Below are 16,188 nucleotides of genomic sequence, written 5' to 3'. Positions count from 1 at the left end.
ATGAGTTGGAATCAGAAGTGGTTGGAGAGGTACTGGGGCCTTTTGCATGTTGGTGCCCAAGGGCCCATTGTTTCATAATCCACCCATGAGTATCAACACATCTCACTGTACTGAATCAAGCTTCTGTGGCTGACAAATTCAAACTTTTTTATTGCTGTGTATATTTATAGGCCAGCCTGTGTGATATTGCATGGGATATGCTTCAAACGGGAGGCAAGAATTCATACTCTTGCTGGATAGGAAACTGGGGGAAAAAGGGAGGATGTTTGCCGACTCCCTTTGCTTCACAAAAACTGGAGCCATATTTCTCTTGTTTGGCAGTCAGCTCTAAATGGAGTCCCCCCCCCTTGATTTGAGGGGAGGAACCATCCAGAAGCACACATCATTGCAGACTGAGCAGGTTTGTGCTCTTTCAAGTACATTTCACCCTGGGTGCTGACTTTGAATACATACATTTTTTACATGTTTAATTCATTTTCAGGGTAGGATTTTCACCTTGATCAAATGCAGACCAGTACCACTTACACAAAAAAGGTTCTGTGTTTCCCGGGTTCTATGTTCCCCGCTCAGCCAAGTGGGAAACATAGAACCCTTTTTGGTTGAGCGGGGAACATAGAACCCGGGAAACATAGGGAGGACCCCCTCGCAGTCTACATCAGTGGTTCTAGAACTGGTGGGTCATGGTCCAAAAGTGGATTGTGGGTAAATTCTGAATGGATCGCAAGTGACCTGAAAACGTGTCATGTTTGTGAAAAACACACACTTAATTTTTAGGCACACTGAATTTCTGGCACAGTGCTTTTATTTTGCAGTGCCATGTCCTGTTGTAGAGTGACCAACAGACAGCTATTTGAGAGAGACAGCAAACTACCTTGAAAGGGTAAATAATTTAAATTGTGTGGACCTTGAACTAATAACCAAGGAGAAATCTGGACCCCATGGCTGGACCAGTTGGGAACCACTGGTCTACATGATACACAGGTAAACCCACTCACAAAGCTCCAGGATTTCTGTATACCCCCTTAAAAATGCACAAGGATATGTAACAACATGATTTTGTGACAGAACTTTCACATCAGCTATTTGTTTTCGCAAATATGAGGTCCAGAGATGTCACAGTAAACTAAACAAATGCTGCAGAGCGTGCCAATAGACTCTCATCATCTTTCCTCTCCCCCTCACCTCAGACCTGACCTACCAATGAACAATTTATATACCTTTGTTTTCTTTTTAATCTGGAGCAATATTTTAAGAATAATTAAATTAGTCCAAACCTTTGTTTGATTTATGATATCTCAGTCTCAAGACACAGCTGATATGACTGTCATCGCAGGAACTTCATCTTTCCCAGCATATGAAACACACTATCATATTGTTTCTGACATGAGTAATCTCTATCTTTATAGCCATGTTGTTTCTACGGTGGTCCAGAAAAAATAAATCAAATACTGGTTTGAGATGAGGCCATTCACGTTTTGCATCAGCCACTGGAATTCTCCTACACGCTTGGCACTGGGGAGTTTTATATCTTTTCAGTTTCAGTTCTGCAACCTCACTGCTCGATGCCACTAAATCCAACACACTGGATCTTTAACTCATAATTCAATAGAGCAGATTTCCCTGAAAATAAAAAAGATTTGCAGCAGGTATACAACAACATGAACATGAAATAACAGTACAGACTGGTAAAGTGTTCAAATCTCCCTGGCTGTAAAATCTTCTTGTTTTGCTTACAGTTAATGTGTTCCAGGAGGTTTCATCCTGATAAAACCTACCCAGTCTTTTGGAATGCTTTCAATAAAAAATAATGTACAATGCATGTACTGTATGTGTTTTATTGTAGATTTTATGCCCCAAAATAATAAATTTGCCTCAAGGGTGGAAAGAGGACAGATTACACTGGCACACAAGATGCAAAGCTAAAGTACATCATTCAGACAGATAGGAGAGTGAAACAAGCAGACAGAGAGAAGAGAGGCTGAATCTCCTCGAGGAAGGCAATCCGTAAGAAACAAGTTGACAAAATTAAGCGCTGGAGGGCCCAATAATGGCCTGAGATCTAAAGTTTAGCTGGAAGGGGTTGGAAGAGGTGGGTGGTAGGTTTAGAAGTTTGTATTCGCTTAGACAATCTGTGCGTTTCAGTACTGATACTACCATACTATAAAGTGTGCTAGAAAGGGTTTAGTATGTCCCATGCAATCCACCATGCTTTTCAGGCTATTCTGGCCCACTATCCTCTGCACAGCGAATGATAGGTCATGTCGACTGAACTGCAAACAGATGACAGCTGACTGACAGCTATTTGACAGCTGTCAGAAGTCGTAGTGATGGATGACAGCACATTCAAATAAGTGATGACCAACAACAAAAGGACATGACTTACAAAAATTACAATAAAAGAGAAATGCATGTGCAGCCTAATTTCATTGCCTCAAATATAATATGTTAGAATCTAGGCAATCATAACTCTAAAGTTAAACTACATACTTTGCAAAGTAACAACAGCAGAGGAAGCTCGGGAAATGGGGTTTGTTTTGTCTCCAAGGTAACGGATATAAGAGCAAAAGTTCAGGGCATAACTTATGAGACAGTAGTATATCCTGATTGTGTGCATACTGTATGCATCAGTGTGTACTTTTTAAAGGTTGCTGCAGTACCTACTAAAAGGAAAAAGAAAAAGTATGTGATTCAGAATGCACCCAATGTTTCAAAAGAAGACTCAAACTTAAAAAGGACAGAGACTAACTGATATATTGCACTGCAGCTAAAGGGTTGGCTGTTTTTGGGTAAGTTTGGCTACAGTGTCAAAGAGACATCTAAGTTTATATGCACTGATACTGATTAAAGGAATACACCCAAAAAATGCAAGCACAACAGTTCATATGACATCCTGCGAATTAGCAGGCCACGAATGACTCTATATCTTTAACGTAAAGTTAGGTAATTATCATAAAGGTATGGAGGTTAGGTTTAGGCAGGTAAAGATATTGTGGTTTGGTTTAGGAAAAGAAACAAGGTGAGAACATACCTTAAAATGAGTCAAAGGTCACACAGTTCAGAACACCGGTCTCCTGTGGAAAGTGTTGTGTTATGTTTGCTGCCACAACCTGTCACAGGACATCTTCCTTCTTTACCCCTATCAGCACATTGGACATGTGATAGAAGCATTTACATATAGGTACAAATTTTGGTGCATTTCATCAGCAAGGACCACACCACAACAATTTGTCATTTAAATGTTTAATTGTAATTCAGGAGGTGTTAGTTGTTGAGGACTGGTGAGTGGATGTAAGTGGGGTGGAAGAGGGATGTCTTCTGATAGGTTGATCTGGGAGGATTTACTGGAGATCGGGAAGAGGGCAACTCAGTGTGGGGGTCCGTCTCAGGCATTTATCCATCGGAGCTAATTATAGGCCCCCAGACTGTACCTAGAATAAGACATGACAGCGGTATGCACCAGACTGAATAAGAAAAGATGAGGGGAGAAGGGAAGACAAGATGAAGGAATGTTGGTAGGTATGAGGTAGGGAGGATGATGGATGAAGGGGAGGGAAAGGGAGGGTGGGTCAAGAAATCTGAGACAAACAGAGCAGGATGGGTTGATCAGGTATAAGTAGACTTGGCAGGTAATTAGAGGTGTGGTTGAGGCGTAGCCCTGCTCCCAAACCTAAGTTAACTTCATTACTTTAAAATGCACAAACTGTGCACAAGGACAGCCTGATTGATTAGTCATGCCATGTAATGTTGGATTTGGGAAGAAAACTCTTTGTTTTGCTTCCAAGGATAATGGCAAAAATATTGATTTATTGGGGACCATGTTTAACAGCAATAAAACTATATAAAAACAAAACTAAACAAACTTACACAACTCATGCAGTACAATCCAAAACTCACATGTCTACTCATATGCTCAGTGCTTCCCAAACACATGCATTTTAACTAAAAACTAAACCCAAAGTTAAATATATCTTTGCTCTCCTCAAAGCCAGAGGACGTACTGAGCATATGACTGAATAAGTGAGACTTGGATTATGCGGCATGTATTATGTGAGAGTTTGTAAAAGGATCTTTTTATATAGTTTTGCAGCTGTTAAACGTGATTCCCAGTCTATAAATAAATCAATATGTTTGACATTATCCGCAGAGGCATGCAAGAAAATCAAAGTTCCCCCCATAACTTCAAGGTAACACGGCATGACTAATAGATTTACAAATGGTCATTTTGTGGGTGAAGTATTCCTTTAAGTGCAAGAAACATGCAGCTTGGCAGCAGACCCATTAAATTGAATTCATACTGTTGCCACGAGAGGCTGTAAACTTCCAGTTTTGTTTATGCCATCTGTGTTCCAATCTCCTGCACGCCTGCTGAAGAACAAGTGTTTCATGACCAAAAAAGGTGTAGACCTCTCCGACTGTCTAGTTTTTTTAGCATTAAGTTTGACGCCCTGTTTTCCAGTTTGTACTGTGACTCCGTCCAGCAGACACAATGATACACTAACACACAGAACAAGCATCTCCTGTCATCTTAATTGTTATAAATCTGTTTTAATGCTGTTGTGCCCTGACTAAACTGAAAGAAAAAAGCCCCTTTGAGCCCCTTTGATGGTAACTATGCTGTAAAACAATGGAGAATTTCAACAACCTCACTTTTAAATCAAAGTTAATTACAGACAGAGAACAGAGGGGAGGAGGATGGAGCAGCTGTCACCATGACAACAAATATGTTTGCTCCTAAAGGAACAGGGTGGTATGTAATGTATATCACAAACATTTATGATTTTAGCAACTTCAGAGAAATTATCGATTTGTGTTTTCAAGGGTGTATTTACTTGTGAGGTCATTGTTTTTCAGACATCTAATTGGGAATTTAAAAACTATATTTTAGGTAGTGTTATTAACATCAGGCCATTACGTACAAAAAAACAGCTCTGTGAAGTTTCTGAATAACCAATTTCTTTAAGTATTCCACTCTGATATTAATGTATTTGTCACATTTTAAGAGGAAGTGCATCTCTGTCTCTACCTCATCTGCCACGTTGTCACCAAGACCTTTCTCTATGGCTAAACTGAGTCTGTATCTGGTCAGGATCTGTCTCTGCTTTGTATCTCTGACAGTAAAGAGATACTGTGCCAGTGTATACTCGTGGTTTAGGGCCAGATGGGAATGAAGTTTGTTTTGAGCTTTAATTTGTTCAGTGTTCCAGATAGGTATTTTGTTGATGAAATAATTTAGTTTACTCTGTTTAGTAGTTGGAATGGAGTGCTGGTCTGAGGTTGAACGGTAATGGGTGTTAGTTGATTAGTGAGTTTCAGGATCAGCTGACAGAAGTGTCTGTATGGAGGGTTCAGTTCCTGAGTTTGTAGTGCCTGAAATCTCAGTGTGTCCTGGGGGCTCAGTTTGAGACAAAACCAAAATTTAATTGTTTTTAATGGTAATAATCAGTGGGTAGCAACCTCATTCTGCCCTGCATGCACTGGCTGGTGTTTTCTTTTTTTTTTTGCACGTTTAATATGAACACACAAAGTTCTGCATGCAGGGCCTCGATGGGACCCGTAAAATGCTTTCTGTGTGATCGGGGTCTACGAGGTGCCAGAGTCAGGAGCAATTTGAACAGTGAGTAGATACTTCATGTAAAATGCTGCCTCAGAGACTTTTCCACCCTGACCAGAACACAGCTCTCTGAAATAACAATAAGTACTTCTATGGTCATATTTAAAGATATTTAACATTGTGCAAAATTTTGCAAACCAGCAGCTTCAGTACAAAATAATCTGCATCAGACCTCTATCTTAAAATAATATGGGTCGAACCCTGCTGCTACAGTACTGACATAACTTCAGGGGCCGTATTCTCAAAGCTTTCTAGTACAAAGAGAAAAAAGAAAATTCTTAGAATTGTGAAAATTTTCTCAAAAAAGTTTAGACTAGGTCCCTAGAAAGTTAAAAGTTATTCTCTTTTATCTTCTCAGGGGCTTAAGAGTTTCTGAAGCAGAGGAGAAAATGGTGGAAACACAAAGAGAAATATTCTCCAAAGGCTGGATGACAGTGAGAAATGAAATACTACCTTTTAGATCGAGCAGGGATAATATTTGTGGCTGATGTCATTAGGGATACACACACATTTCCTATCTGATGATATAACACCAGAAATAAAGTGATCACAGCACTAAGATATTTGTAAAACAGGAAAAACCCAACAATGCACCACTTTCACAGTCAGCAGTTAATTCCATTTCCACTGGGTGTCCACACCGTGCAGGCTCACAAAAGGGCATGCCTCTGACAGCCAGTCACATCTGTTAAAAGAATGCATCACACCTAGAGAGTCAACCACACCTCAGGTAGAAGTTTCTACCTCTTCCCTGCCCAGAGCTGCTATGATAACTTTCCTAAATCACTCCTAAGCTAGGACTCCCTACTGTATGAAAAGTTTTTAGGCTAAGACAGGAGCTCTCTGAGAGTGTTCTCAGAATGATTGTGAATATGGCCCCAGATTTGTAAATGGTTTGTAAGGTAGGGAGTTGACTTAACCTGCCTCCTCAACAGCTTCCACTTTTGTGGGAGTGGAAAATTATGAAAATAAGTCACATGTAAAAGTGAGTAGCAGACTGACTGAATGTGGAAAAACTGAGACTTACTTTTGAATTTGTACATATTTGGGCTACTTTCAGGAGACAGTGGAGCAGGAGCAGTATATCACGGGCTGTTGATCATTTGTTTTATAAATGGATGAATGTTTTCAGGGTGTTCTTGTACTTCTTCACACTAAAAAAAGGGAAACATTTGACATTTGTTGTTATTTATAGGTTATTTTGCAATGGTTTTACTGCCCTGGCCCACTAGAGATCAAATTGGGCTGTATGAGGTCCAGGAAGTAAAATGACTTTCCCTGCGTTCCAGTACCCATACTACCATACTATTTAATATGCCAGAAAAAGAATTTGTGTGTCCCAATACATAGTATGTCAGATGCAGTATGCCAAAAGTACCAGGATGTTCTACTACATCCGGTCATATTTCACAGTATGCATGTCAGCATGCTTCTTTGGCCATTCTGACCCACAATCCTTTGCGCAGCGGAAGTTACGTCACACTGACTGAGCTGCGTGTACAACCAACGCCCACACTTTTTTTCATACATGATTTATTTAATTTGAGATTCTAAGACACTACATATTAGGACTGCAATGATCTGATTATATACTGTCACATATCATACAGTTTTGCAAGAACACGGTTACAACATTCAACTTTATTGTGATTATAGTATAATCAATGTTAGGGTTCAACTATGACTACAATATAGAAGATTCTACCAGTATAGGCAGTGGTGTAAGTGTGGTATAAATAATGAATGAATATGACTAAATATGAATACACTATGGGCCAGGTATGAGCAGTATAGACTAACAAATATATAAATACTAAAAGTCAAATACATATTAAGTAATGTAGTAAGAATGTGCAAGTATGTTACACTACAAATAAAAGTAATGTGAATGTAAGGCTGCTTCACGTGCAGACAGAATATAGTGCCAGCAGCTGCATAGCTGTAAATATATTTAACAACAAACATCTGCCAGCAACAGAGAGCTCTGTGTGAAGGGGGTTAATATGCCTACTGGTGACTAGTTCAGTAGACAGGTCACTAATAATAGGCTTGGGACTGTTTACGTGAACACGTCAGTTTATTAGAAACAACAACATACATGACGCCATAACAGCAACAGAGCTCTCCGGCACCTCTGACGGTATGCACGACTCTGGCGAGCTGGACGAAAGGAGATTTGCTGCATAGCCGAAGTACAACAACACAAAATATTCCAATGTGGCGCTACGGACGGCGGCGGAAGTGAGCAAGAGGGTCGGAGTTCAGGGAGTGATGTGATGGCGGATGTAGTGTGTCCCAATAGTATGCATACTGCATGCATACTGCACTACTACACTACATACTTTTTAAGGGCAGCTGCAGTACATACTAAAAGTATATAGTAGAAGTATGCGATTTGGAACGCAGGGCTGGACACCCCTGGTGTAGAGTGTAAATGTAGTCAGTATTGCAGTTTTGGTGAAGATGTTTAGTCATCCAGGTCATGGGAACCCTTAAGTTTCTTGAAGATGTTTCACCTTCTATCCAAAAAGCGTCTTCAGTTCTGAAGAAGTTGAGTTCTAGTCAATATTGCAATGATGTGGTAAAAAGCCAATTTGCCCTTTAGGACACAGTGTTCTGTCATGAAGGTCATAAAAATGCTGCAAATAAAACTTTCCCAGATCACTGCTCACATGGCTTCGTAGTGTTAGGATCCAGTTCATCTCTATTTTTATACATTGTGTCGCTCTCTCTCAGACACCTTGCTGCTTGACTGTCACAGTTAACTGAAGCAGTACAGGCAGGAAGGGCCCATATGCAGAACAGCAGGAAGATTGATGCAGAAACAGTACTTTAATTAAAGATATCGGGCTTACAGGCAGATGAGATGGATACCAGGTAGCAGGAAAACCCAAGAACGCCGGGAAACCACAAGAGGAAACAACAAAGAACAAAGGAACTAAGCAGGTATAAGTAGGCAACAATAATTGGGAAAGTGAGAACAGGTGGGTTGACTGCAGGACTAGAGAAAGGCAGTTGAAACCAATCAGGGCAGGGCTGACAATGAAAACTGGTGGGAAAAAAACAAGCACAGGAAGCACTGTGAAACAGGAGATGTGAGTAACAACAGAGAACACTTAACATTAATGATGAATGGAATTAAACCGAGAGGAAAACAGTGCATCAAGAGGAGATCAGGGCATCCTCCTGGATCCAGTTTCTGCTTGTGTTTACAATCTGTATATATTTTGTCATTTGGATGTTTATGCTGTAATTTTATTGTGTTGGTTGGTACACACAACATCTGGGGATCCCTTTGAGTGCTCTTCCTCACGTTTCTTCCATTTTCTCTCCATTTAAGTTTTTTGGGGCAGTTTTTCCTCATCTGAATTAAGGGTCTTAGGCAAGAGGGTGCCTTACACTTTACAGATTGTAAAGTCACTTAAGGCAAATTGTGATTTGTGATAATGGGCTCCTTGAATTAAATGACTTTTCTTTAACACATCCAAATTAGCCTCTACAGGAGCATTCATTTGTAGATTGATTTGTGGTAAGTAAGGATCAGGCAGATCCTTATTTACCACAGATCAATCTACAAATTAATGCTCCTGTAGAGGCTAATTGGGATGTGTTAAAGACAGGTCAGCTGTGTCCAGCTGGCATTAGCTACATATTTGCTGTACAGACTCTCTGCCTGCCAGTGGACAAACTGATGTCTCATACATGTAAAAGTTATGTCTATGTGTTTGTATAATCGTGTGATTAATTATACCGTTTCAGTTAAACTGACTTTAGCTGTTCAGTGGGTTTAAAATGGTTGGGTTTTTATTGTGTGTGTGTTGTTACAATCGCCCCTGCACTTGGGGGCAGATGTAACATTTGACAACCTCGTCTCACTCAGAAGTTGTTGAAATCTGGTGCTTGGGCAGCGATTCTCTGCGTCAGTCACTGCCAAAAAAGCTGTCTTTTCACACTGAGATAATACCCAGCCGCAGTCTCTCTCAATGTGTAATTTATCCATAATCATAATCATTATCATGTTGATCTGTTCTTTACAGGTGACACCTATAGCACATCTGTCCATCCTGGAAGAAGGATCCCTACTCTGTTGCTCTCCTGAAGTTTCTACCATTTTTTTTGTTTGTTTGTGTTTTGTCGTTAAAGGGTTTCTTGGGGAGTTTTTTCTTTCTGCTGTGAGGGTCCCAGGACAGAGAGATGTCATATGCTGTAAAACCTTGTGAGGCAAATTGTGACTTGTGATATTGGGCTTTATAAACAAAATTGAATTGAATTGAAAGTTACCAACATAACACAATCATCCAAATAGTTCTCCCCTAGTATCTTTCTTCTTTTCTAACACTTGGCAAGCGGGCAAATAAGCAATTTCACAAAATGTAAAACAATTTATTAATAATGTTTTCAGTATTACACAATACACTGGGCTGTCACTGACCAAAGAAATGCTTCGATGGCTAACAGTCATAAAGATTGTTTACAAAAAATCACGTCACATAGTTTGACCAAGTAAGACCAGTGAAATAATGTGGTTCTGAATAATTGACAACATTTATTTTGAGGTACAAAAATCAGCTTTTTTAAAACAGAAATCTGTCTGTGTATTATCAATGATGAATGCCATGAATGCTATTATCCAAACAATCCAGTAGTGCTTTACCGTTACCTCACTGTCATGTTTGTAGTCTTCTGTTTCACCTTACTTTGGGGCTTGTACTTTTAGCACTTGCGTTTCAAACACACATTAATATACCCAAAGATGACACTTTAAAGACTGCAGCTAGAGACAGTCGATTGAAGAGACCATGTGGTATGAATTCATTTTGCAGGAGAGCAATAACACAAGAAAGCACAGTTAAATTAATTGATTTAATACCCGATTGCTGTCAAATATCTGTGACTTGGAGCTGATAATAAACTTCTTTAATCAGATAAAGCTCAGTTATGTAATTGACACATGTAGAGTCATAATAATGTTAATAAAACAAAACACATACAGAAAATATATGTAGACACCAGTGCTGAAACACTGTAACAGTGGTGAAATACCACGTCTGCGACATAAAAAATAATAACAACAATAATGATAATACTGATAACATACAATAAGTATTGTTCAAAGGAATTCCCATGACAATAAAAGTATTACAGAAGAATTTAAGCTTAAGTATATGGTGATATAATAGTTTTTCCAAGCAGCTGCCTTTCACAAGAGGTATTAAAGTTTTTTTAACTTCTTCAAATGTGCCTTTATCGTCTTAAGAGGCTGACTTTGTGGGATGATACCTATTGTCCCATTCATATGATGCATCAGTCTGTGTGTTGAGGTGATGTGGCAGCATGGGTGACGGCATCTCTGTTCATTGGCCTGCAGTGTGTGTTTGAGCTTATTTTTGTGCCTCGTTTCTGGTGTATTTTGTGTCCTTTATGCTCTCTCCTCGTATTACGACTTTGTCCTCCGGCAGTAGCAGATTGCATTGAAGAAGCGGCAGTGGCATTTGGCACATGGGTCACAGCAGCCAGACTGAGGCATACAGCTTTGTGTAAGCTGAGAGCACTTGGGCTTCACAGGTTTGAGTGCTACTTTAGAAGGAGGGGGAACGTCCTTTGGAAGAACAGGGACTGCTTTGGGCTTCTGGAAGGTAAAGAGAGAAGAGAGAGAGAAACACAGTGGGTAAATTTGGTTCAAGTGATAGTGTGACATTGCCTTTATCACCTTCTCCCAAAAAGTCACTCAACAAATCCTGACCAGGAAGAGACTTAAAATGACATTAAAGAAACATATAAAAGGACTACAAAGAGACACAAAGAAGCCCTTTTTACACGGAGATCGCATTATAGGGCCACTACAAAGTCCAGTCTTTATGCTGCCTTTGCATCTTTACACAGGCGGCATTATTCCACTTCAGTGTGTGACTTTACATAGCCGGCATGACGGGTGTGGCATGTAACACAACGGTGTCGACCTCTCTAGTGTGACATATAACATCGCTAAACAGTAACAATGGCATTATCTCATCCTCTGCTCGCAAGGTAAGGAGCTCCTGGACCTCACTGTTTTCCCCCTTTGCCAACATTGTCGACTGCTGTTCTTCCTTTATTTTATTTATTTATTCCTTTCTTTTTAAATCTCCTGCAGCTGGTCACATGCACAATATTTTGATTGAATTCGTCTTGCTAGCTGTCCTGTTTATACAGACATTGTTTTGGCGTTGTTACTACCTCCGATGCTGGCTCAAAGGTGAGACAACTGTGCCCCCCCATTCCCTGATTATACCTTTTATACACAACGGTGAGGTGGCATAATGGTCAATCATTTCAGAATCCATCCATGATCAGATGTGTGTTTCTGCAAAATGCAGCTGAATCTTTGGACTTTTTTTTTCAATTGATAAAAAACAAAATTCAGTGTGTAGAACTAAGAAAAAACAAGATTTTAGACCCTTAAAGATAATTAATGTATTGCAAGGCACAAACGCTTCCCGTTAACTAGGGACCGATGCTCAATGTGACTGGAATATCAACCACCCAGATCTTACCTGCACATAAATCCTTTGTCGTTCGTACTGTCCTCTCCTCGCAAACAGTGGTCTCTGTCTGCCTTGGTTCGAAGATCCTGCTGAGACAACATCAAGACTGTGTTTAGGAAATAATTCTGCAGAACAGCACTTTTTACTCCACTATATTTATCTTACAACATTATTATTACTTTGATTATTAATACAGTTATAATCAGCAAATAAATTATGATGCCATATGGATGAAGATAAAACTTTAAGTGTTTCCTTGGTGAAATTCACAGGCTACACAGACATATATACAGTAAACAAATTAGCCCATCCTTTACCAGCAGCAAAATTAGAGTGATGTTCACATTATTTCATCAATAATTATAATTAAATAATACAACAGCAGGTTAAGTCATCCCCTGCCTTACAATCTTAAGTTTTTTCAGTGTCAGCAGCAGGGTTCAGCCCATATCGTTTTCAGATGGACATCTGATACAGATGCTTATGGACTGAAGCTGTTGGTTGACAATATTTTACACGATGTTTAGTATCTTTAAATATGACTACAGTAAGTATTCATTGTTATTTCAGAGAGCTGTGTTCTGGTCAGGGTGGAAAAGCCTCTAAGGCAGTCTCTTATGGGCGTATCTGCTCACTGCTCCTGAAACATCTCAGCCTTCACGTGTGCATCAACATTAGGTGTGCAAAGTCATCTACAGGGCCACATTGGACCCTTTGGCAGGCCAGTTCTGGCCCCCCAGGCCATATGTTTGACACCCCTGCTCTAGAGCACTGTAAATATCTCCTGATCACAAGCAAACAAAGTCAGTTAGGTCAAGATCATAATACAATTCTTTTGTAATCACAAGACAAAACATAGAAATTGATTAAAGATGGGCCTCTCCTGCTCCCTGTCACTTCCTTCTCTGTCCACCAGATGATGAAAATCCATGGGGAGTCTGGTGTCTAATTCCTGCTACCAGCTGCATCTCAGCTTCCAATGAATCTCTGTGCACTTATACAGACTACTGCATTGTGCATATAGTGCATAGTAAATAATAAGATATTTGACATTTTACTAAAGGAATGCAATAACAAGTTCATTTTCATAACACGATTATGAAAGAATATGAATTCACTGGATTTTAAATACAGAGTAAACTGAATTTCCACCTTCAGTATATTTTATCAATGAAATAAATGACCCTCTCAGACACAGGCTGTGCTGTAACAACATATGGGACTTCGTTTTGAGAGATAAACCCAAACACTTAGAGATCTTCTCAATTCTAGACAGCTGACAGCAATTCCCAGAGGCCTTGCTGCCTGTTTTCAGGCTTCACTGTTAAATCTAATTTACTGCACAGTCACACTGATGATGATGGATTAGCACCAGCAAAGCAATTTAACCTTCACATAAGGACACGTACACCAAATTTAAATTTTGTTCAGCTAGCTCTGGATGTCCGATTTAAGTAGTATTATACATTAATGAGGGGTTTTGCTTTGGAAAAATGGCCAAGTGTTTCCCCAGATTGACACACTGCATACTCCAGTCCACCCTTGATTTGGTGCTACTGTGAGTACTCTGACTGTAATCCTGTAAGCGCACACTCCCCACTAAGAGTTATAAGTCAGCTAAATTTATGCCGTTGTAAATCTGGATGTATATAACACTGTCTTGTTAGGAAAAGTCCCTTGAATACTGTAACTTCAAACTTGTTTTCCATCTAAACTCATGTGTCTTATTGTACAACTTTGTGTATAGAGGAGTTGATCTGTAGAATCAGCTTCATTTGCCAAGTATGTGTATCCATACAAGGAGTTAGACTCTTTTCCCACAGCTCTCAGTGTACTTACACAGAAACAGACAGATAAGAACAAGGGCAGCAAAGTCCCTGTAGCGGTAAAGCGCATGGAAATGCAGTGTAGAATAAAGTTGAAACATCTATTGCATTAGGTGTGTACAGTAATGTAGTCAGTACAAGTTTGTACAGCAGTGAGAGGCATGTGTGTAAGCTTAAGTGATACCTACGTCCTCCAGTTTTCAATATTAATTTATGACTTGGCAGAGACTAACACCAGATCACCTTACAGCTGGCATGGTGCCACATGAGGTGGACATGTATGTTATTCAACAGCCTTATATGGGCACTTTGAAATGTATACATCATATATTTTAATGGCTTCATGGATCAGGACACATTCATATAAAATATAGAATTAACTGGGTGACAATTTAATGGTATCAACAAAACATGTTGCATCCAATCACTTTATTAATCATCAGACTTGTGCAGTTATCATACAAAGAGATCCTAAAGCTGAGCCTATAACCACTGCCCTGCAACCCCACCCCAGCCATACCATACTGAGAGCTTTATTCACATTGTATACAGGATTTTAGGGTTAGGTTTTGACAAGAAAAGAGGACCAAATCAACTTAAGTTCTGACGACATGCTACATTTAAAAGTACATTCATAATCAGACTGAAATCCATCACTTTTAGATCCTTTAGTCCTGTGATGAGGGATTGTAGCACCTTTAAAGCTCTACTGGAAATGGGCATTTTAGGAATATTAATTATGCTAAATAGACATTTACATGGTCACAATATAAAATAAACTTCATAGTTAAATAGTTGCAAGTTTAACCATTTATGTTGTGTAGTACTTTAAGTCCCCTTTTTCCTTTAGAAATACTTAATGTCTCAATTTATGACATTTATATGTTTTTCTATGATATTTTCAGGAGGATAAATATTGCAGGTGGCTTGTTCATAGTGACCTTTATATTACTTTTTAAACCGCCAATTATTTATACAGTTATAAACAAGTTAGTCTTCATTATTGAATTTATTGATCTCTGCTTTTATTACCTGTGTTATCCGACTAAAACAGCAGCAGCAGCAGCAGCGACTGATGATGAGGTACAGAAAGCAGCCCGTGCACTCACCTGTACTTTGAGAGGCTTTTCCCCTGCTGACTGACACATTGGTGTGGGCAGTTTGCAGATCGTTGTGGATGAAGAGTCCAGCACTGGTCAGAGACAAATGCAGCATGCACAGGCACATGATAACCAGCTTCATCCTGACTGTAACGAGCCGCCTCTCCTCTGATGCCATGATGCTGACCGATAAGGAAATCCTCGCCTGTTGCCAGCTGCAGACTGTATGTACATCCAAGTCGTTATCTGGACGTCTTGTTCTTTGTCTCCTCTCACTCTGCTCCTGCTAAAACTTATTAGAGAGGCAGGTTTACACACGCACAGTACCCGCCCCCTCTCATCACGCCTCTCAGCAACAAACAACAGTGACCTGCATGGTTTCAGTTAAAGTTTTACACTAATGGACGCCGACAGGTCTCCAACAGGTCTCCAACATTTTATTATAGCTCCAGGGAGATACTTGCTGTAGCTTTAAGACAAGCAGTTATCCACAGATCCGCAACACGCTTGTTACAGACATTATATTGTAAAACAACAGGCATTTTTCATTCCTGTAGCTACATTTGTGTCCATGCTGCATTCAGGACCCTGAGTAATTTGAGTGACTTACGTAAGCGTACTTTCCAACCGGAAAGTTTCAGTGATAAGATTAAAGGGGCTCCATGCATATCATAAAATATGTTTCAAAGCTGTTTCAGTGAGAAAAGCTTGAATTTGTCTTTCTCATAATTTGGTCCTGCTCTGGACTCAAACACAGTCCAGGTGACATTATTATAAGGAATTATTGTTCTATCATTTTTTTCTGACTGTATTCAGGATGCCCTGCCTATATTTTTTTCTGCATTGTTCCCTAAACACTTGGCCAAAGTACAGAGCGCCATAGAGCTCTCTTGTGCTTAACGTATTTCATATGTAATAATATCCACTTCCCATGCTGTTAAAGGTCATCAGATTTCAAGGGCAGCTGCTTGGCTTTAACGTGAGCTCTTATGTATTTGATGGTGGGAATGATTCTTAGCCAGTTCTTTATCAAAACATATATATACTGCTATGCTTCAGGGCTGTCTCACGTACTCCCTGTGTTTCCAAAAGAAAGAAGTAGTTGTAACTGGTCACCCAGTGCCAAA

General features: G+C 39.7%; 1 protein-coding gene and 1 long non-coding RNA gene across 2 annotated transcripts; both read right to left on the bottom strand.

The window, feature by feature from the left end:
* Positions 1–3,239: 3,239 nt before the first annotated feature.
* On the bottom strand, positions 3,240–8,522 carry LOC117264560 (uncharacterized). The gene is made up of 3 exons (XR_013488243.1): positions 8,467–8,522; positions 6,639–6,765; positions 3,240–3,428 (listed from the first exon to the last, which is right to left on the bottom strand). It is a non-coding gene; the product is annotated as an uncharacterized LOC117264560 (long non-coding RNA).
* A 1,615-nt stretch (positions 8,523–10,137) lies between these two features.
* Positions 10,138–15,330, bottom strand: LOC117264880 (uncharacterized). The gene is made up of 3 exons (XM_033639184.1): positions 15,071–15,330; positions 12,145–12,224; positions 10,138–11,240 (listed from the first exon to the last, which is right to left on the bottom strand). Exons 1-3 carry the CDS (start codon positions 15,237–15,239, stop codon positions 11,049–11,051), a joined length of 441 nt encoding a protein of 146 aa, XP_033495075.1. The 5' UTR covers positions 15,240–15,330; the 3' UTR covers positions 10,138–11,048.
* Between the last annotated feature and the right edge of the window lie 858 nt (positions 15,331–16,188).

This window comes from Epinephelus lanceolatus, chromosome 20 (genome assembly GCF_041903045.1).
Source record: "Epinephelus lanceolatus isolate andai-2023 chromosome 20, ASM4190304v1, whole genome shotgun sequence".
In the NCBI taxonomy this organism is placed as follows: domain Eukaryota; kingdom Metazoa; phylum Chordata; class Actinopteri; order Perciformes; family Serranidae; genus Epinephelus; species Epinephelus lanceolatus.
Note: the sequence above shows the minus strand (reverse complement) of the source record. Positions and strands in the feature narration are given on the sequence as shown.

Bases quoted from the DNA above. Each gene is read 5' to 3' on its own strand.
- LOC117264880 (XM_033639184.1), bottom strand. From the start codon at position 15,239: ATGGCATCAGAGGAGAGGCGGCTCGTTACAGTCAGGATGAAGCTGGTT. The intron at 12,225-15,070 runs GTGAGTGCACGG...ATGTTGTCTCAG, and splicing joins AAAAGCCTCTCAAAGTACAG to CAGGATCTTCGAACCAAGGC. The intron at 11,241-12,144 runs GTAAGATCTGGG...TTTACCTTCCAG, and splicing joins GACAAAGGATTTATGTGCAG to AAGCCCAAAGCAGTCCCTGT.